Source organism: Macrobrachium nipponense, chromosome 3, assembly GCF_015104395.2.
Source record: "Macrobrachium nipponense isolate FS-2020 chromosome 3, ASM1510439v2, whole genome shotgun sequence".
Taxonomy (NCBI): domain Eukaryota; kingdom Metazoa; phylum Arthropoda; class Malacostraca; order Decapoda; family Palaemonidae; genus Macrobrachium; species Macrobrachium nipponense.
The window spans coordinates 36045378-36068446 of NC_087202.1; the positions used below are offsets into that span (position 1 = coordinate 36045378).

Genomic DNA, 23069 nt, shown 5'->3' on the forward strand with positions numbered 1-23069 from the left:
GACCTACCTGTAGCGAGTGCCGCGAAATTTGAAATTCTGTCGGGAACGACGGAGTCTATAGCTATGTATATATCTGCCAGGTAAGTATGTATGAAACTTTATTGTATCATAACAATGTCATTTTTAGGTACTTTTGTCGTATAGGACTTTAAGCACTTGTAATGGTATTTGAGAAAGATAATTTGTGTACTTTCATTAACATTCATTGACACCACCTATATATAAGAAACGGTGACATTTGTAACTCAGTTTTCAGTCACTCTTCTTCCAGGATAAGCACAATTTTCCTATTTGAAGTACCCCATCATGGCTGCAAAATTTTAAAAAAGTGAAAAAAAAAAAAAAGACAAATTGATTGATGAAGTTAACTATGTTTATGACTTTTATAAGTTTAGTTCCGACAAGACAGAAATTGTGGCGCTGTGAGAATTGTAACACATGTCGTACTTGTGTTCATACAGAGAATAAACCAGGTGAACCTATAATAATTTCAACAATCAACAGTCATGATCATGAACCAACGCCGAATGGAGTGGAAGCTCGTCTCGCCATTTCAACATTAAGAGAAAAGTTGCAGGAAGGAGGTGAAACAAGTACTCGGGTGCTCATTTCCGAAGCTACAAGTAATATTAGTGAGAATGCAAGATATGAATTACAACGGTTGCAAACGGTTTCTAGAAGCATAACAAACTGGCGCAATAAAGCTTTTGGCGCTCCTCCATTGCCTCTTCGGCGAACAGGATTTCAAGTACCAGATACTTTTAAATATTTACAAGGCGGTCATTTGTTCCTGCAATGCGACACAGGCAGTGATGATGAAAAGCGGGTTTTAATCTTCGCCTCCGACGAAGGTCTACAGCAACTGGAAAATGCATCAATTTTAGGAATGGATGGCACATTTAAATCATCACCAAGTATATGGTATCAGCAGCCTAGGTTGTTTATTTCATTTTTGCCAGACTATTTATAGGAAAATATGTCAATTAGGATACAAAGTTCATGTGATGGTAATTGCTTCATAGCAAAGAAAGTTAAAGGAAAGGAGAACGCATTTTCGAGAAGTTCGGCAGCAAGGAGGCGTTAGCGCAGTGTGTTGGAGGTACCTGTCATCATGATGGTTCTAGAATCGGCAGAAGTGTTGTGGATCTTGTTGGGACGTGAGAAACGCCGCGATTTCTGATGCAATACCTCGTCTAGATTCATCTAAGAAGTTCTAGAAATCCCTGGAGTCGGTGACGTTCGCAGTAGGCTCCGCCCCCAGAGTGCCGTATAAATACGACGAACAAACTTTGGAGTGAGTGATCGTAGAAGAGAGAGAGATCGTAAAAGAGAGAGATCACCAGTTAGTCCCAGAGCCACAGATCAGATTATCAGTGAGAGATCAGCAGCAGCAGAGATCTTCTGTGAGATACGAGAAAAAGGAACCGACGAAGTATCAATCAAAAGAGAAGTTGTTCGAGAGTTGGTTGGATATTGGTCTAGTCGTCTTCCAGTGTGGATGGCTGAGTTGTCTCTACGTTGAGCAGACTTCGGAGAAGAAAAGGGGAGAGTTCCTGCCTTACGAATAGACTATTTTCTGCAATACGGAGGCAAGAGGACGACTGCAATTGCCGCTCTACTTTTATGAAGCCACCTCTTCGAAGTGCCAAACTGCTTAGCAAGTATTCTTATTACCTCACTGTTTCCCCCAGTTCACGCAGTGTAAGATTCTATCTGTTTATGTAAATAGGAGATACCATTCTGCATTTACCTTTGTTAGTAAGCTTGTAAATAAACCCTTGTTGTGTTAGTGTTTCTTTCTATATTCGTATCCCCAGTTTCAACTATTGGTGTTGATATTATATATATATATTTTTTTATTTCATATCGAACCTGAAGCGGACCTCCCTCAGAGGCCGTAACATTGTGTCGTCCTTTAACCAGGATATTTCGACACCGTAACTTTGTCTCTGAGATCCCAGATCTGTAACAGTTCAATATGGTACTGATGGCTGTTTTGCCACAAAAATTAAAATGTTCTGCGCTCTTGCATTTTTACCACCAAAAGATGTAATTGATACTTATGAAGGTCTCTGTGGGGATGAATCAATACCAATAGACTTTTATAAGTTATTTTGAGCTAACATACATTGGACCAAAGAGAGGAAGACATGGCAGGCGAGAACAGCCGGGTGAGCGAGTCAGAATATTCTGGCATGTCCAATTTAGCAGTTCTCTGGTATTTTAGCAATATTTTACCTTAGAAATAGCGCTAAAGGAACGTATATCACTGGGCGACACGGCTTCCTCGCCCAGAAATAGATTTTTCCTACGTCAAATTCCCTTTTTTGGAATGTTCACGATAGGGTAATTCAGGAATTGCCACGGACAAACAATGCATTTGAAGGTTTCACTCAGCACTGCGCGCATCAGTAACGAGTAAGCAAATTCAGGCGCAAAGAGGAGATAATCCGCAAAAGAAGAAAAAATACCAGTCAACAGAATAAAAAATCTTGTAGAATCATATGATGGTGAAGATAAATTAGCTTTCCGTAAGGCTATTGCTCATTCATTGTATTAATTTTTCTTTTTATGTTTTGATAGTTTAAACATTAGTTTTCTTATCATTTTGAAACTTCTACTGATTTATTTTAAATAGAATTTACCTATTTCAGGGTTTGATAAATTTGATAAAAGAAATATTATGTATGACTTAAATAGTCGATTATGTACAGGCAGTGCCCAGGTTACGACGGGTTCGGCTTACGACGTTCCGAGGTTAAGGCGCTTTTCAATTATATTCATCAGAAATTATTTCCAGGGTTACGACGCATGTTCCAGGGTTACGATGCCTACAAAGCTGATCTGGCACAAGAAATATGACACCAAAAATGCAAAATAATCAATATTTGAAGTTTTTGTATTCAAAATGCAATAAGAATGCAGTTTACGTAGTTTTTAATGCACTCAAAGCATTAAAAGTAAGGTTTTCTTAGGATTTTTTATGATGTTCCGGCTTACGACTATTTTCGGGTTACAATGCGTCTCAAGAACGGAACCCCCGTTGTAACCTGGGGACTGCCTGTATTTATTGATAAGAAAGAACTTGTTACCCTAAATTTTTTTGCTTTTTAAACTTCTATGCATTTACAGTATTTTTTCTGATATGGGACAGAATATTCTGGGACCCAATTTTTTTTTATTTTGTGCACAATATGCTATATTTTATATTATACTGTATAGGTTTTTTGTTGAAGAAACATCTTTTTTTTACACTTTTATTAATAAAACTCTAATTCTATACTTTGTTTAATTTTTTCATCAGTTATATTACGATTTCATTGTCAGTATATAAATAATTTCTGGGACCAAATTTTCTGAGACCGAACTTTCTGGGACCGAAAGTCAGTGACCAGGGCTAATTCAGGTGTTCAGGTAAGTATTACAAAACTATTAGTTTAATGTATGACACTTACCTGGCAGGTATATATATAGCTATATTCTCTGTTCCACCTGGCAGAAATTTCAAATCTCGCGGCAAACGCTAGTAACCTATTAGTAGTTCAGGATACCACCACCCCGTTACCGTGGCGCTAGCGCCAGGAACCGTTCCCACTTGGGCCAGATTTTTTCTGCCAGCCGAACCGGCAACATTGTTGGTGGTTCCCTGCTAGGATTTTCTTCTCGTTGCTGACTTTTCATGGATTTTTTGGTATCGTACTTGGAAACGTTAGCTTGGCATTCGCTTTGGATTGTTCTTGGAAGATGTCTGACACTGGTAGTATGTTTAGAGTTTGTGTGAAAGAGGGGTGTAAGGTAAGGTTACCGAAGGCTTCGGTCGACCCTCATACCATTTGCAAGAAGTGTAGAGAGAATGTGTGTACTTGGGAGAGTAGGTGTGTTGAGTGTGAGAATTTGTCAGAGAAAGAGTGGAAGATATTTATGAAATATGTTGAAAGGCTTGAGAAAGATCGTGTAAGGAGATCTGTTTCTTGTAGTGAGAGGTCGAATACTTCTAGTAAAAGGAGTGAATGTGTTTCCTCTCCAGCTCCTTCTAATGTAGAGTTGGTAGTTCCTTCTCCCCAGGTATCTCCTGCGCCCGCTGCTGTATCAGAGGGCACGAATGATACACAGATTGTTAAGGTTTTCGCTGCCCTTGCGTCCATGGGAGACCAAATACAGCGCCTTATGGATAAAGTGAGTGCTTTTGATGTCAGTGAAAGTGTAGTGGAGGGGGCGTCTGATCGTCTCTCTCGTGCTCCTAGACCTAGACCTCTGTCAAGCTCCCAGACCCAAGGGAGAAGGCATGTCGACAGTCGAAGGGAGGCGAGAGAGGTTTTACCACGGTCAGGCTTCCCTTCGGACAGTCCTGTTGTAAGATCCCAGGCTGTTGCAGTTCGCCGCAGAAAAGGCGTAACTGGGAAGTGTGCGTCCTCTGATGGTTCGACATCAGAGCGCGAACATCGGTACTCTGTAGTGTCTCGCCCCCTCAAGAGGACGTTAAGGACATTGACTGCTCAGGATAGACGTGCTCAAGATCGTGAAGCTTGGAGCAGCCCGGAGGTTTTGTCTTCCTCGGACGACGAGGACATGGTTCCGACCAAGAGGAAGAAAATTGTGCGATCGAAAGAAGACTCGGTACGGCCCGTACATTCCTGGATTTCGTCAAGAGACTCCCCCCAGTCCTCTTGCTTTTCCTCTCCTCTTCTCTCTCCTTCGGGTAGAGTCCAAGATCGCTCTCCTTTGCGTCCTAGTCCTTCTCGTATTCCTCCTCCTCCTACGGCTGTTCGTCAGGAAGATAGTACGAAGGATTTCTTAAGAGAAATGCAGTCTAAGCTTGCAGTTCTCGTCGATTCATGGGATGCTCCTTTGCAAGGACCTGCAAGGCGTAAGGACGATTTCCTTCCCGTTAAGTCTTCCAAGAAGACGGAAGACAAGTGTTTGCGTGTCGAGGATTTAGGACGCACGGGCTCTACGAAGACGGGCGATCGCGTAGTGTTCCAGGACGCAGGAAGAAGAAGATTGTTTCGGAAGAAACAGGACGCAAACGTCAGGACGCGGAACCGCTGGTGGACGCAGGCGGCAGGAAGCAGACGTGTCTACGATGGACGCAGGACGCAAATGGCAGCACATCGATTCTTCTGTGGTTGTAGAACGCAGACGGCAGGACGCAGAGACTTCGTTGGTGACAGGACGCAGGCGGCAGGACGTTAATCCATCAGCAAAGCGTCACAACGATAGTGATCTGCAAGACATTTCTTCAGCAGAAGAAGAAGTAGACTTTGTTGAAGGGAAGAATGTTGAACCGTCTTCGGATTACAAGATCCTTACTTCACGTCTGCTGTCTATTTTCGAAGGGGAATTTCAGCCTACGGCGCCTTTATCTCCCGTCTCAGTTTTCTAAGACTAAGACTCCTAAGAAGTCCTCTTTTCTCAAGATGACTCTGTCGATTTCGGCCAAGAAGGCGCTACAACGAGTGAATAACTGGCTGAAGGACAAGAAAGAAGCGGGGAAATCCTCTTTCGCTTTTCCCCCAGCCAAGTTAGCATCTAAGTCTGGGGTATGGTACGCTACTGGAGAAAGTCTTGGCCTGGGAGTACCTGCCTCCTCCCAGGGGGATTTCTCCAGTATAGTGGACAGTTCGCGCAGACAGGCGTTGCAATCTGCCAAGGTCTGGTGGACTTCGTCCGAGTTTGACCATCTTTTTAAGGGAATTTTTAGGACTTTCGAAGTCTTCAATTTTCTAGATTGGTCATTGGGAGCGTTGGCGAATTCCTTAGAAGACGAAAATGAACAAGATATGGAAGTGGCTAAGAGCATTATGTCCTGCATGGACAAGGCTCTCAGAGATGGAGCAAATGAGCTGGCTTCATTGTTCGCAGCAGGAGTTTTGAAGAAGAGGTCGCTTTTGTGCTCATTCGCTTCTAAAGGCGTTTCCAATGCACAGAAATCAGAATTGATGTTCTCTCCCCTTTCAAACCAGCTGTTTCCGTCAGAGGTTATTAAGGATATAGCTCTGGCGCTTTCGCAGAAGGCCACTCAAGATTTGCTCTCTTCATCGGTAAGGAAGTTTTTACCATCCAAGTTGGTGAAGAAAACTCCAAAAGAATTTAGCCCTCAAACAAGGCCTTCTCAACAGCCCTTTCGAGGCAGAACGTTTGCACGACCCGCCTTTAGAGGCAAGAGAGTACCAACGAAAAGAGGAGCCAAAACCACCTCTAAACAATGAGAACTCAGTCCTCCAGACAGCAGTAGGAGCCAGACTTCAAGAATTTTGGGAAGTTTGGCAGAACATGAAGGCAGATCCCTGGGCCGTCAACGTAGCTCGAAAAGGGTACAAAATTCCCTTCTTAAAGAAACCTCCTCTCGCAACATCTCGAGAGCCCTGGGGGCAAATTACAACAATTTAGTGAAGAAAAAGGCTCTGTGGGAGCAAGTCTCTTCCATGCTAGAGAAAGGAGCCATAGAACCTGTTCTGGAGCACAAATCTCCGGGATTTTACAATCGGCTATTCCTGGTTGCGAAGTCCTCGGGAGGATGGAGACCAGTGCTGGACGTAAGTCAACTGAATGTTTTCGTGGAAAAGACCAAATTCACTATGGAGATAAACGATTCAGTACTGGCAGCAGTACGTCCAGGGGACTGGATGGTTACCCTGGACTTACAAGACGCATACTTCCATATTCCGATTCATCCAGGAAGCAGGAAGTATCTAAGGTTCGTGATTCAGAACAGGGTCTTTCAATTCAAGGCCCTGTTCTTCGGCCTTTGCACAGCCCCCCAAGTGTTCACGAGGATGATGTCCAATGTAGCAAGATGGCTGCATCTAAGAGGGATCAGTGTCATTTTATTTGGACGACTGGTTGATAAGATCCCAATCGAGAAGTCAATGTCTGGAGGACCTGAAACAAACGTTGGACTTAGCAAAAGACCTAGGTCTTGTGGTAAACCTGGGAAAGTCGCAGTTGAATCCCAAGCAACAGATAGTTTATTTGGGGATTCAGATATCGTCAGCGACTTTTCGGGTTTTTCCGTCCCCCGAAAGGCAAGCCCTTTGCATTCGGAAGGTGCAGGACTTCCTAGAGAAAAACCGATGCTCAGCAAGAGACTGGATGAGTCTACTGGGCACACTCTCTTCGCTAGAGAGGTTCATTTCTCTAGGAAGACTGCACATGAGACCTCTACAGTTTTTCCTGAAAGATTCATGGCCAAGAAAATCGCAACCGGATTCCTTCCAGTTTTTAATTCCTGCCAAAGTGAAGGAGGAATTAAGTTGGTGGCTAACCCCAGGCAGGTTAGCAGAAGGGATGTCACTTCAACAGAAGAGCCCAGACCTCATCTTGTTTTCCGACGCGTCGGACGCAGGTTGGGGAGCGACATTAGGCCCTCAGGAGGTGTCGGGTCTTTGGAACGAGGAAGAAACAAGTTGGCACATAAACAGGAAGGAACTGATGGTGATTTTCTTGGCCTTGAAGCACTTCAGAGAGTTGATTCGAGACAAGACAGTGCAAATCAACTCGGACAACACCACGGCTCTGGCATACATCCTCAAACAAGGAGGGACTCATTCTTTTCCCCTCTACATGCTGGCAAAGGAAGTTCTACTTTGGGCGGAAGAGGAAAACGTCGTTCTGCTCACCAGGTTCATCCAGGGGGAGAAGAATGTGGGAGCGGACATGTTGAGCAGAAGAGGACAACTTCTACCGACAGAGTGGACGTTGCACCTGGAGGTATGTCAGAGCCTGTGGAAGTTGTGGGGCCGTCCGGTAGTAGATCTTTTTGCGACAGCCAGAACAAAAAGATTACCAACTTATTGCTCTCCGGTTCCAGATCAGGAAGCAGTGGCGGTCGACGCCTTCCTGATGGACTGGACAAACCTAGACGTTTACGCTTTTCCTCCATTCAAAGTACTGGGGAAAGTTATGAAGAAATTCAGGGAGAGCCCGGAAACGAAGATGACCTTAATAGCTCCGTTTTGGCCGGCCCAAAGTTGGTTCACAGAGGTACTGGAATGGACAATAGATACACCAAGAACTCTTCCTCTAAGAGTAGATTTACTCAGACAACCCCACTTCGACAGATTTCACAAGAATACCCTCGCTCTGGGTCTGACTGCGTTCAGACTATCGAAAGTCTTGTCAGAGCGAGGGGATATTCTAGAGAGGTGGCCAGTGCAGTGGCTAGAGCCAGAAGAACCTCCACAATCGCAGTATATCAGTCGAAGTGGGAAAATTTCCGGAAGTGGTGTAGGAAGAGGAAAGTGTCGTCATCCAGTACCTCTGTGACCCAAATCGCAGACTTCCTTCTATACTTAAGGAAGGATTTAGGATTGTCAGTGTCTACAATCAAAGGCTATAAGAGTATGTTGACTTCAGTGTTTAGACACAGAGATATTGATATCTCTAATAATTTGGACCTTAGAGATCTGATTAGGTCATTTGGTACTAAGAAACAGCCACAATGCAGGCCTCCTGCTTGGAACCTCGATGTTGTCTTGAGGCATCTAACCTCTAGTAAATTCGAGCCCTTAGAGAAAGCCTCTCTGAGAGATGTGTCTAAGAAGACTATCTTTTTAGTCGCTCTGGCAACGGCTAAAAGAGCTAGTGAGCTTCAGGCTATTTCAAAGAAAGTGGGATGGAGACATGGTAATGCAGTGTGTTCATTCCAGGAAGGTTTTTTGGCCAAGAATGAGAACCCTGCAAATCCTTGGCCAAGATCCTTTGATGTCTTGGGTTTATCTGAGTTAGTGGGACATGAGCAAGAAAGAGTTCTCTGCCCAGTGAGAGCATTAAGGTTCTACATTGAAAGAACAAGAGAGATCAGAGGGAATTCTGATGCTCTTTGGTGCTCAGTCAAAGACCCCAGTAGAGCCATGACAAAGAACGCTCTAGCTTTATTTATGAGAGAGTTAATTAGAGAAGCTCACATATTGTGTCAAGAACAGAGCTTCGGTATCTTGAAAGTGAAGGCTCATGAAGTCAGGGCAGTTGCGACTTCATTGGCGTTTTAAAAGAATTTAGCCCTCAAGGAAATTATTGAATCGACCTTTTGGAGAACGAATTCAATATTTGCGTCTCATTATCTGAGGGATATTCAGACAACCTTTGATAATTGTCAGACGCTAGGTCCATACGTGTCCTCGGGTACAGTATTGGGCAAAGGAGTTACCACCCCATAACCTTCTTTTAAGCTAGTATTTTATCAGGTGATGGTGTTGTGTTTATTGGTAGTCTGAGAAAAGTGTGTTTACTTTTATCAGTCTGGTTTGGATTATATTGGTGTGGTGTGTGTGTGTAGTTCAGGTACTGATCTATTACTAAGCTTGAATGCCGTGGCATAAGAGGGCTGTAGGGTTCTGTCAACACATTGGTCACGTCCAGTTGTCAGTTCCAGTCTTAGCTTCTTCAACATACAGGACACTTCCTTGTTGAGAGCTCCTAAGGTTTAAGCAGACTGAGAGGCATGACCTATGAAGTCAGCTACCTTAGCAGGTAAGGAACCTAGAGTTTTAATAATAATTTAATAATATTTTATACTCTAATAATGTTGCTGTCTTTGACCCACCTCCAAATGTGTCAATCAGCTATATATATACCTGCCAGGTAAGTGTCATACATTAAAATGAAGTTTGTTCCAACACGGCATACAAACCTTCGGTCCTTTTACAATAGGAAGGTACTAGCGGCAGCTGGATAGGTCGTAAGCTTTCGAACAAGGGGTTCGGTAGTTAACTGCTTGTCCGACAGGCGCGCGCGCGCGACTGGGAGGTAAACAAACCACTTTTGCTTTCGGCCTGCTGGCGTGTGGACGTGTATCATCGCTCTCTGCCCGCTTCATCGTCGTTGCTTTCGCATGGTTGTGTTTTTCTTTTTCTATTTATCTAGTGAAACTGAATTGTAAGTACAATCATTTCATATTTATTTCCATTGAATTCAATTGTGAATTAAAGGATCTTGGTTTCACCACGCCCTCCGATTACCCGAGTGCCGGGACTGAAGGGCGTAAGTGCGGGAATTCATTTTCCCAGAAATGATCCTCGTATTGTGTATGCTCGGTGCCGAGGGCGGGAGAGCGCTCGCTCCGAGCGTATATTTTGGTTGGAAATGTGTAGATGAAAATCGTAAGTAAGTGCTCTTTTCATTTATATTTTTTTGACCTGTATGCTCGTTGCCGAGCGAATGCGCTCGGCACGAAAACTTATTCTGTATGGAAGTGGAATCGCAAGTACAGTATTCTTTTTCATTTTCATATATTTATTTTGATTGTAGCAATACTCATTTTGGATCAGTTTCCGAGCTTACCCGGAAATTGATCCTTTCCCCTTTTTATTTGAATGAAGTGAAATCGCAAGTGCAGTTCTTTTTCATTTTCATATTTTATTGAGATTGCATTGTTTACTTGGATCAATGTTTCCGCTATTTCCCGGGAATTGATCCTTCCCCTTTTTATTTGTATGAAGTGAAATCGCAAGCGCAGTATTCTTTTTCATTTTCATATATATTTTGATTGCATCAATTCATTATGGATCAAGGTTTCCATTCATAATCGGGAATGGATCCTTTTACCCTTGCGCTCGGTACCGAGGGCGCAAATGCGCTCCGATCCGAGCCCTTATTCATTGTGAAGTGAATCGTAATGCAAGATTCTTTTTTCATTTTATTCCTTTTATTATTGATTGCATCAATATTTATTTGGTTTCAAGTTCCGCTCAGTCAGGGAATTGATCCTTATGCCCTTGCATTCGGGCCGAGGGCACGATTGCTCTCGGGCTCTTATTATTATTGTTGGGTACATGGGTGCTGTGCGGGGGGGGGAACGAGCCCCCCCCCCCCCCCCCCCCCCCCCCGCTCAGCTCTCACAGATGGCCCTTCCCCTTGGGGGGGGAGGTTATCTGCGTTCTTCTCCTCGCCCGATCCGTCGAGCGCGGGGGAGGGCGCTCGGTGCCCGATGTACAATTGTATTCGGGGTCTTCCACTCGTTCGGAGAGGGCTCACCCCCCCGCGCGAGGGACTTCCCCCCCCACTAATCGCTACTACTGTTATCTCCGCAGGTGCTACTGCCACGAGGGTGGACCTTGGTGAGGTATGGGCGTCCTTCCATTTGCAGGGCGTGCTAGTGTCCAGGGGCTGCGGTTCTATGTCTGGGCCTACTGCGGTCTCCCATGGAGTGGTGACCACGCTCCAGGTGACGACGTCCCTCCTCACCTGGTGTACTCGCCTCACGTGGTAACAGTCTTGCCTACAGCCGCTGTGAAGTGCCGTTCGCCGTACCGAGAGGGGGGCGTGCCGCCGCCGCTCGTGGTTGCCGCGCTGCCGCGACCACACTTCCGCTGCCCTAGAGCTCGCCCCTGGACCTGCCGCCGGTACCAGGATGTTGCTGGCTGCTGCTCCACTTCCTGTGTTTCCGGTGCTGCCTGCCGTACCTGCCGATTCTGGGCTGACTGTCCATGCAGTTGCTGCGCTGGCTGTCCCTGCCGTTGCTGCGCTGGCTGTCCCTGCCATTGCTGCGCTGGCTGTCCCTACCGATGCTGTGCTGGCTGTGCCTGCTGTTCCTGAGATGCCCATACCTGCTGACGTCGTCCCTGTTCGTGGTGGTACTACCCCAGACTTTGGTCTGTCTGTACAGGTGCGTCCGGGCCCTGTGGCTTCGGCTACAGCAGCCCCGGCTCCGCCCTGGATAGCAGATCTTACGTCTGTCCTGAGGAAGCTGACGAAGAAGAGGAGGAAGGTGTCGTCGTCGTCGTCGTCTTCATCTTCTTCATCGTCGTCGGCTGCCGCCTCTTCCCCTTCGACTTCTAAGGCTTCACAGCCGAGGAAGAAGAAGGTTGCCTCCTCCCTCCTAAGAAGTCTCCCTCGGGAGCTTCTCGGGACCCGTCTCACCTCGGTGGGACGGGAGGGTTCCTTCCGCTGGTCCTCCTGCTCCTTCGGGAGCGGGGCCCGTCTCTTCTTCCGCAAGGAAGAAGACTACGGGGACCAGAGGGGTACCGGCTAACACCGGTACTTCCTCGCCTGGTGTCAGTGGTTCTGCCACTGCATCAGGGTCCGTCTCGGCCTCTCGTTCGCGGGAGGTACCGAGTGTACGGTCGCCTACCAGCGACCGTGCAGCCAGGAACCAGACCTCTGAGTCCGCTCAGCGTCAGGTTCACGGCACGGGGCGGAAGACTGGTGACAGCCGCTCACGCGACTCTCACCAGACCAGCTCTCACTCTCGCCAGACCAGCTCTCACTCTCGCGGCGACCAGCTGGCTACCCGGGGACGTGACGGTCCACGACCGGCCACGGGCTGAGGCTGGGAAGAGGTCCTCCCGTTCGCCGGTGCCAGCCACGGCTGGAACCAGCGACGTGACGTGCCGTGAGGACAAGCACCGGTCTCACTGTGACAGTGGAGCCTGCAGGTCGCCTGACCGTCGCTCTCACAGAGAGCGATCGGGTACGGCAACCAGCACCAGCTCTTCTGACACTCGAGATCGGGGCCGCTGTGCTCAGTCCAGCCGCTGTGCTCAGTCCAGCCGCTCTCCACAGCGAGACGGTTCGACCAGGCCTGCAGCTCGATCGCCACCGCGGGTTGACGATCGCCTGCAGCCCTCCAAGCCTGCTGGTTCTGCCAGCGAGCGAGGAGGGAGCGTCAGGTCTGCCTCTCCCGTACCTTCAACCTCCTCGGGTTACACCAGGAGGAGCGAGGTATTGAGGAGTGATCGTGAGGGGTGCGCCCCTCATGATCCCACCACGACGCCCTACGTGCCAGGCACGGTTGTTGGACCGGCCAGGACGTATGCGCAAGTGGATGGAGAAGACCGAGAGGGCTGTCGCTGTTCCCCCTTCTTAGGAGGAAGGTTCTCGGAATATGCTCTTGTTCGAAGGGCTTAACGGTCCCACTCTGCAAGATGCTGTGACTTCCGAGATCCAGAGGAACTTTGCCGAGGTTATGGCGCTGATTCATCAGCACAACGACCTCGGGGAAGGATCGCCGCTCCCACCAGCAGAGCCACGTCTCGGCTCGAGTCGTTTTGGGGCCCGAGAGGGAACCCAAATCGACGGTGGGTCTGCCGCGATCGGAGCTTGCCGACTGTGTTGAACCAGGTAGTCTCTTGTCTCCGGACAAGAAGGCTCTCTCAGTTCTGGCCGGTCGAACAAGCTACTTCACCTCCTCTACTGCGACAGAGGCGTTTCTACGTGTCTTCGGACACCGTATTTGAATACCCCTTCGGTCCTCCTGAGGTTTCGACCTCGACGAGGACTGGAATGAGTCGGAGGACGGTATCGGCTCTCTCCTGTCAGGTGTCGATCAGCCCCACCCAGACGACGTTCACAGTGGCGGCAGACCCTTACCTACAGTATGAGTTCGTAACCCTCCTCGGGAAAACGTTTTCTCCTGACGATACGTTTTCCCAGGCTCTGAGAGGCCATCGCCGTAAGGCGATGGCTGCTCCTTTTCTTCTCCAACTGCTAGTTCCGCTGGGAAGGCGAGACAGTATCCAATTCCTCCCCCATTCCCTCTCTCCTTACGGCTACGAGGGAAAGTGGAGGGATCCTACAGAGATTTCTCTGTAAGATCCCACGTTAGGGGCTGCGCTACCGGGGGGACCTTCGGGTCCTACCTGACGTAAGCCCCGGTCGTTGAGGAGGGATCCTGCCCCTTTCTCGATTTCTACGGGAATCGAGAGGACCACCAGCCGATATCGTTTGACGAATTCGGTGGGGGGTTTCGCAGAGTGCTTAGAATTCTACAGAATTTCTAGCGCACTCAGAGTGTTCGAGTTTTTTACGATCTCCAAACACTTAGGCGAGACCACGGTCCAAAGTGAGCGAGAATCCCCGATAATTGTTACACGATAATCGGGAACCTCGCTTATGCTCGAATTCCTGTAATTTCTAGCATTTGGAAGAAGACTGCTGCTGAAAGAAGAGTATCTCACAGTAGGCGATTAACCTGGAATAGAGAAGAACGGACGGGAACTTCCAGTTTGGCTTGAACTATCGTCTTCGGTATTCTGTTCACCATTGAAGCTTTCCTTTGGGAAAGACTTCTCCTTCACTCTCTTGACTAGAGAACGAAGGCGGTCGATCTCCAATCCTTATTCTCATTCCTCGAGGGGAAAAGAATTTAGGATGGAGGTCGTGGTACAGAACCTACAAATATACTATGTATATTACCCTCGCGACATGATTCTTTTAACAGTTGAATTGTCCGGGGGTAGGCGCATACCGTAGTTAACTCTACGGTTTGTGACCGAGACGAATTGTATCTTAATTGAACTGCAACTCGGGGTTGCCTGCAACCTCCCAGCAGTTATCAGTTTCGATTTTAGATACTTGGTATTGTCATGACAACACCAAATCAGCTTTTGTATTTACCGAAATCCGTTTCGGTTAAATATAATTGCTCGAGCGTATTCTTTATGCTCGATGGTTCTAGCCGAACGCATTCCTTCGTGGAATAATGGATTACCTGGCAACTCAGGATGACGAGTCACCGAGAGCTACTGCGTATTGAACTGCCTGATAGCGGCTCAGTATCAGCTAGGTCTCGGAGATGCACGGTTGGTTACGTCTCTCTCTCCCCTGGTTTGATTGACTACCGATCCGTATCTCTGCCCAACAATCATGGACTTAGGTCTCTGATTAACGGGGATTCTCGCAATAATGAAGGACCATCTACTGCTGTGACGCTCGATTTCATCGCCTTCGACATTGCGAGAATTTTCACAGAGATATCTCTTGGACTCTTTCATCTTTCTGTTTACCGCACGGTAACAGAAGTCTGTACTAGTCAACCGCTGCATCGCACCGCGATAATGCGAATGATTTTTGCAGACATCTGAGTTTGTCTTCAAAATATCTCGTATTCGTAGGTGTGCAATTATTCATTGCTCGCCCCGAATTAACAGATATGTCAGAAGACATCGCCTACTCTCCGACCTGACAGCTCTACTTTCCAAATGTTCAGCCCATGAGAAGCAGTTCTTCAGGCAGTATTTCCCTGTCTTCATTACTGAAAAGCGCTCCGCTTTTATTGCAACTACGATCCTCACCGGACAGCAATGAATAGCGGTTAGCGTTCTCAGTCTTTGTAGCACAGGTTCAGAATCTTGAGAATCCTTCTCTCGGTTCAGCTGTGAAGACGTAGGTTGCATTTTCTGTACACCTTCGTCTTCAACGACACATAGTGTTGTTTCTCCTTAGCCGATATGAGATATCTTGCCATCAGGGACCTCGGTCTCTAGAAGGCAATTGACTTTCGCCTGTTGGGCACATGCCTTAAGAGAGTCATCACCTTGCCTTCTGGCATCGGTGACGAACAAATTATTTGTTTAGTCTCTTGGCATAACCCTTTTAAGGCGAAGGTCACGTGACTTGCTCGGGTGCTTGGACAACTTGCCTCCTACCGAACGCAGTCAGTCGGCAGCTGTCAGAGCGCCCAAGTCTGTTACGAACTTCGCTGTGGACTTAGTTCGGTTGTTCCATAACAGTCTTTTCTTCGTCCTAACGGCTTGTCACAGTACCCATACCATCGACACCCACCATTGAGTGTCGGTGTCCTATCCACTACCGAGAAGAACAACTTCGCTGCAGACGGATAGACCAGTATGGGTACAGGACATCACCGAAGTCGAGAAGAGGGATAGGTCATACGACCATTCCCTTCTTTTCCTCTGAGGTAATTGCATGACTTTTCCTGCGAAGTCAAGCATCCAGGGGATGGGGATTCGTGACGCTCGATTTCGTACCGAATTCGTAGCGAAGACTCTGAACCCTTCGGTTCCTGACGATCGGTTAGAGTCCTTCACAATCCCCTCCCTAATGGACTTCACCGCCTTCGATGCGAAGGAGATGCTGCTTTGTCCTGTGAAAGCGCGACCGCGCTTTCTGAAGAACTCGACATCCCAGGCTGAGTGTTGAAGACTCTTCGTCAGCACCAAGATGACCTAGAAGTACACTCCCTCGAGTTACACAAGAACTTCTCCGTGGCGCAGGTACTGAAGGCAGGGGTCTGGTACAACCAGACCACTGGCACCTCCTTCTACCTTTTGGATATTGCCCACAGGTCCTTGGATCGTTTTCCTTGGGACCCGTGGTGGCTGCTCAACACGTTGTGTAGCTAACCCCAGACCCTAGCAGGCTGAACAGCATCGAGTCCTGGTGTGACTGTAAGAATAGATAAGTGAATGAGAGAGTGACTGGCTTCTCTTCCTATCTTTTTCTCCCCCTCTACCTGTGGGTAGAGGGATACGGTCATCACCTTGCTGGATAAGGACGAGATGCCGGTGAGCTACTCGACAGAGCCCCATCCTATCCCTTTCACTAGGGATGGGAGCGAATATCCACCACTTCCTCCTACAAGGGGGGGGAAGTGGATGCCAACAAGAGACAAACCATAACTTTATATTGCCTCTTGCAAATAGGAACTTGTTCTTGTTTGCTGGTACGAAGAGATACGCTTGCCTCTCTCTTAGTACTTGATCCAGAGGTCTGACCATTGATCCTGCGGTGCACACCCCGATCAATCGGACAGAGGCTTGGATCCCTCCCTCGCTCTTACGACCAGGGAGGCATTCCAAGGTTGGGCGAACACCAGTCTGTTCACAAAAGACTCAGATTCCTCCCACCAAGAAGTGAGTCTTCCTATTGTAAAGGACCGAAGGTTTGTATGCCGTGTCGGAACAAATGACAATTTGTCCAAAATTGCATTTTTCCTAACTATACAAACCTGAGGTCCTTTTACACATAGTCCCACCTCATGCCACCCCTCACTCTGCAGTTTTTGCTTGGGCCAAAAGCAAAAGTGATTTGTTTACCTCCCAGTCGCGCGCGCGCGCCTGTCGGACAAGCAGTTAACTACCGAACCCCTTGTTCGAAAGCTTACGACCTATCCAGCTGCCGCTAGTACCTTCCTATTGTAAAAGGACCGAAGGTTTGTATAGTTAGGAAAAATGCAATTTTGGACAAATTGTCATTTTTATGTTAAAACAAAGTTTAATGTATACCTACCTGGCAGGTATATATAATTTAATGCCCACCCTCCTCCCCTCAGGAGACAGGGTTCAGAGAAAAATCTGGCCCAAGTGGGAACGGTTCCTGGCGCTAGCGCCACGGTAACGGGGTGGTGGTATCCTGAACTACTAATAGGTTACTAGCGTTTGCCGCGAGATTTGAAATTTCTGCCATGTGGAACAGAGAATATAGCTATATATATACCTGCCAGGTAAGTATACATTAAACTTTGTTTTAACATAAAAACTTCATTTTTATTATGAAAACTTCATATTTCTTGCCAAGGCTTTAAAGAAACCTGCCTCCGAAGTAGTCTTATGTTTGCTTAGCCACATTTGCATTGGTGAGTAATTTTAGTTTGCCATCTGCAGACTAGGGTAATTGGTATAAAACTTCTTCAGACATCACTGTAACTTTTCAGGTCTTTGAAGTCCTGACTTCTTGAAGTGTCTTCTTGAGATTTTTGCTTTGTTATAGATAAACTTGTTTTTTTTTTTTATAATGGTTTTCTCCCTGTTTTCCTGCCATATGAAGAGAATTTTGGGTAGGTGCACATATACAATTTTTTTTTTTATCCGGAATTTGCAACTGTGGATTGTTATAAAATAGAATGAATTCACACACTTGGCATTTTCCTCTTCTTTTTACTCAAAGCATTTTGACATATCCTTGACATCCCCATCATGACCCAAAAATTAAATTTTGACCATTTCATAAAACAATAAATTTTGATCATTGTCATAATACATACTATCAGTAATGAGACGGGAAAGCTTCTACTGGTGCTAGTGGCAATGCCTGTAGTAATTAAGCTGAAGTCCATTTTTGTGTGAGCTCCCAACTCTAATTATTGCAACTGGATTTTTCACTGACATTGTGCTTGAAATTAAGTTGGGTTAAAGATTGTGGTGTACATAGCACATATAGTTAAGGATTATGAAAGTTATTTTGTTGAAAATAAACTTGTGCAAGGACTTTGCTGTGTTTTGACTGATTATTACTTTCATGTTATGGACAGTGTTAACAATGGACGGCAGTCAGTTTTGTATCCTGTGGAATAACTACCATGGGTCATTGGTCAATACCCTGAGTGGTTTACGACGGGAGTCTGATTTGGTAGATATTACCGTTGTTTGTGGTGATGGCAGTAAAGTAAGAGCTCACCAGCTCATCTTAGCTGCCTGCTCTACATATTTCAGAGATTTTCTCAGAGTGAGTAATTTTGTTTTTTACATTCATTGTTTTTGGTCAGATTTTTACAAGTTGGTGATATCAGTTTGGTTTACTGAAATTTTCTCAATTTTTATGTACTGTATATTTCCTAATTATACTGCTTTATGTATTTGTCATATTTTTTCATGTATCAGAAGCCATGAATTATTAATAATTGCAATTTATGTACTTAAAAATTGATTCAGACTAAATATTTTTATTATACAGTTTCCATTTTTTGAAGAGTACTTTTGTAAGCTTTGTAATACCTGATTTATTTTCAGGATCATCCTACTAAACATCCTATTGTGCTGTTGCCAGTAGAAATTCGTTATCCAGAGTTGAAGGCTATGATTGATTTCATGTACACAGGTCAGGTATGTTGATAACATTGGTCATCATTGCATATTGGTTAGACTTTAACAAATATTTGTAAACTTGGGGATGAAATTTTTGCATAAATTATACCGGACAGGTTATTTAATGTGGTTAAATAACCTTTAATGTGGTTAAATAACAGGCAGTCCCTGGTTTTGAAGGGGGGTTGGTGTTCCATTCAGACAGCTTGATGATAAGCGAAAATTGCTGATAACCGAAAATCTGTGATTTATGGTGCCGATAATTGGAATTTGGCACCAATAACCGGTTAATGGCGCCTCTGTTAGGTATGTATCGTGACTAATAACTGGAAATTGCCGCATTATAGCGCCCAAAATCTGCAATTTTTGGTGTAGACAAACACCACAAAACCTGGTTGCTGATAACCGAGTCCACTGATATCCGTGGACTGCCTGTACGTACTGTTAAATGAAAGTGAGATCATAAAGATCATGCATGATAAATTATGGGGACAATAAAGACCATATGTCCAGCTGAACATACGAAAGTTTTTCCCCAGCTCCCGCCTTGCCACATGCGCAGCTCACTTTTCAAGCTGCTAATGACTATTATCGTGCATGGGCAACAAGGATATAACTCCAGTAAACTTATGCCCTCAAAGACAACCGTAGATGAAATTGAGAGAGAATAATTTTATTGTTGTTTTCACTCAGATAAAAGATAAGTAACAAAACTACGGTAAAGCTCATACTACGATGAAATGAAGTGAAAATAGGGAACAGAGTCACATAACATTTTTACACAATAAACATGCCCACAGTGCAATCTGTTAACAAAAAAAAATAATTTAGTTCACGAGACATATTAAATTCATATTTCGACTTCACGTCATATAATTACCTTGTCTCATATAAGTATCTAGATATTTTACGCTAACTAGAAGCAAGGCAATTCGCTCTGAATTGAGTTAAATATGGTGAAATAAACTTGTATTTGCCATCAGCTGATTTCCAAACCAAAACATTGACCGCTTGGTTAGTATTTTATGATACAATGATATGAGAATACATACAATATTATTGGATACAGTAATGTATAAGGTTTTAAAAGATTCATGGAAAAGATGCGTATTCATTGTGTTTTTATTTCATAAATATACGTAGCCGTCAGCAGCCTGACATCGCTCAATTAGGTATGCTGATGTCGGTCTCGTGTCCATTTTTTTTTCTACTGATATATCATAGTCAGAATGCATTGAATGTCCAAAATTGGCTTATATTAATAAATTACTAGATTATATTGTATATGTAGTATACAGTATACTGTAGGCTAGGCTACTTTACTCGTATATATGCTATTATATGTACTATGATAACATCATCATTCTATATGCGAGGCTAACTTGTTGAGTTATTCAATTTTTCATTCTACTGAATTATCATAAGCCAATGTGCATTGAACCTAGAGAATTAGCTGAAATTAATAATTACTATGCCATATATGTATAAAGTATGCTGTGTAGTGTAGGCTATGCTACCCTATATGCAAAGATGGTACTGATTACCCTAGTGTAGGCTAGGCTAGTATAATATTCTTATGGTAAATTAACATGGGCCGACTTACGTCCAAATCGATTTACGACCGCTTGGTCGTAACCAGTTGCGGTCGTAAGTTGACAACTACCTGTATTCTTCTTAATTGGTAGTTCTGGATTAGTAGTAAGTGTCTCAGGAGTGTTTAAGCGAGACAAATGGCAGTTTTCTTTCTTTACTAATGCAAAGAAATACAAGCATACAGTTACACACGTTACAACTTAAGATTTAAAAAATCTAGGTTATCTGGTTTGGACCACTATAACGCTCTGAAAAGGTATTGTTCTTTTTTCTGTGACGGTGGTTGGTCCTCTCTCCTCTGGTTCTGCTGCTCTGCAATCAGCTACCCCACGGTCGTCTTGGCTCATCCCCTTAAGGCGGTGTATGTTCCAGGTCCCTGCCCAAATGGGGTCAGGATTATTGGAGCTGATTCTCTCTTATCTTACTCATCCCCATTTCTGTTCACCAGCTGATCATACCATTATATATAGTTCACATGACTGACAGCAACAAAATTTATACATACTATGATATTTTTTTGTCTTCCAAAGATGTATTATTACTACACTGGCAAATGTAAATCTTGGGATTATTTTTTTTATTAATCTTGAGATTTTCAACGGTTAAAAGTGGGATTTGTTAAGGAAGATAATTTAAGTAGCAGTACACATCCCACTCAAGTGACTTGGGTCAGCCATAAGCATGCCAAACCACCAAACCTTATGAATTGACGCTCTGCTCTCCACAAGATGTGTTAGGTTTTTAGAATTTTGGGTAAAGGATTGTGAACTTGCTAACATCATCTTTATATAACCAATATTATATAAGATAACCTGTTTTTGCAAAAGCTAGCATATACACAGTTGATTTTGTTATTTAGCAGTTGTCTCATACTACAGACATGAGATAAATTCATGAAATTTTCCCATAATTTTTTACCTTGTCTTATCTAAATGTCGTGTTATCTAAGTAACTTGCCAAATAATTACATCGCTAATGTTTCTAGCTCACATGGCAACATTTTTCAAATTTAGCCGTAGCGCTCTGTTTTATCTCGGTGACAGACCCGCCCAGTATCTGTTAATACGGAAAACAACCTGGCATGTATACTCAATTTGTTTCTGCCGGCTCTGGTATAAACATTGGCGCCACATATTTGGTGAGGCATAATTGCTTTTTTCTGGTTGTGCTAGGCTATAAGCTGTTTATTGCTATAATTTGGATTACTTTTCAAGAGATTATTTAGAATTATGTCGGATTCTATTGGTACTAGTATTCACTATTGCAGCGGGTTAGGCTGCAAGGCTAGGCCAACCAAGGCTTGCTGTGATTCTCATACAATTTGTATGAAATTTGTTGGCAAGATTGTACAGTGGATAATACCTGGAATGTTCAATGCGGGATAGTAAATAGTGGAAGGTTCTTATGTCTCTTGTAAACAAGATAGAGATAGAAAGAGGAAAGCAGTTTCTAGAGCTGAAAATGCTTTGTTAGTTTAGAGGCTACACAAAACCTAGTTTAGTGGTTAGCCCTATTACTCTTTCTTTGACTTCTGTTTGTACTTTTTCTCCTAATACTGACCTTCCTGCTGAACATCCTTCTACTCCCTTGCTTCCAATCCTAATGTCATCGCCAGTTTCGTGTCTAAATTTGATAAGAAAATGAATCTAGTTGCAGAGTTGGGAGCGTCCATTAAACTGATTATGGAAAAGGTGTTCTCTGTAAAGCAAAGTTACAGTGCAGTGCAAGTGGCAGAGGTAGAAAAAGCAAAGTGGCAATGCAGTGTAAGTGGCGGAGGTGGCTATCCATTCTGTCGGTCTTCCGCTAAACTTGGGAGAAGATGTACCAAAAGTCCAAGGGAGGCCAGTGTGGTTTGTCCATGGGTATTTGCCCCCCTCAGTTGAACCTGTTGTACAGTCCCAGGGATCAGCAGACAGTCATTGGAAAGGGATGTCCAGGAATATCCATAATTTGTCCTCAAGTTCTTCAGACAATTGTGAGGTGGACAGGAAGCGCTGCAGACGTTACCTGAATTCTTCCTAACCTCGTAAATGCCCTTCTGGAAACCCTGTTAAAAGTTCAGATCTGCTTGAGGGCCCAGTGCCTGTTAGGAGGTACAAGAAGTTTCTCTAGAGTCCTAGACCTTGCATTTACTCGGTGGTCCCTTATGTTTCTGCTCCTGTCCATCAGCACTCACCTCTGTCTCCTTTGGACAATCTAGAGACTCTCTCACCTGAACGCTCGACTTACGAACCTGAGCACCCACACCTGGCTCTCAAGTGCCCAGTGCCCACATATAAACGTTCGATGTCTACTTCTAGCGTTTGGCACCCCATCCCGAGTGCCTGGTGCCAGCTTCTCAGGGCCCAATGCCCGCAGCTTAGCACCCAGTTCGTGCTTTCAAGAGCCCATCACCTTTATCGTCTTCTCAGAGACTGCTGTTTCCTTCGCCTCCTCCAGTTAGACCCCCAATGTTGTCTCCTTCGTTTTTGGACCCTGATGAGCCTGCCCTGGATCCTATTGAAAGACAGTTAGCTGAAAATATGGAGTTACTCAAAAAAGCTCCCGCCACTCCCAATCCTACTCAGGATGATAACCTGTCCTTGATTTCTTCAGAAGAAGAGAGCAACCAAGAACCTGCTTCTCCTTTGGCCTATGCTGCCTTAGTACAGTATTTATTGGTGAATTTGCCCTAATTTTTTGCCCCAGCTACCCTGTCCTCACCTACTTCAACATTTTTAATGAAGAACCAACCAGATGACAGGCCAAGACTCCCCAAGATGGTCCTTTCATCCTCTAAGAAGTCCTTTAAGGAGATGGGAGGCTGGCTGTCTGTCAAAAGGGAACAGGGCAAAGCATCTTTTGCTTTTCTTCCCTCTCGTGTAGTTCGCAGGAGATATTTGTTTTATTTGACCGGCACAGTTCCTTTGGGAGTTGCTACCTCCTCCCAAGGGG

General features: G+C 45.0%; 1 protein-coding gene across 3 annotated transcripts in view; it reads left to right on the top strand.

Moving 5' to 3' along the window:
- Positions 1–23069, top strand: part of LOC135221700 (uncharacterized) — an 82101-nt gene that overhangs the window by 29284 nt on the left and 29748 nt on the right. For 2 of the 3 annotated variants that reach the window (XM_064259439.1, XM_064259440.1), the window contains exons 2-3: positions 17990–18183; positions 18468–18560. In XM_064259439.1, coding sequence (XP_064115509.1) covers positions 17990–18183; positions 18468–18560 — 287 coding nt within the window. Of the gene's footprint in view, positions 1–3304; positions 3415–17989; positions 18184–18467; positions 18561–23069 lie in introns of all 3 variants that reach the window. The other variant, XM_064259441.1, reaches the window with a different exon arrangement.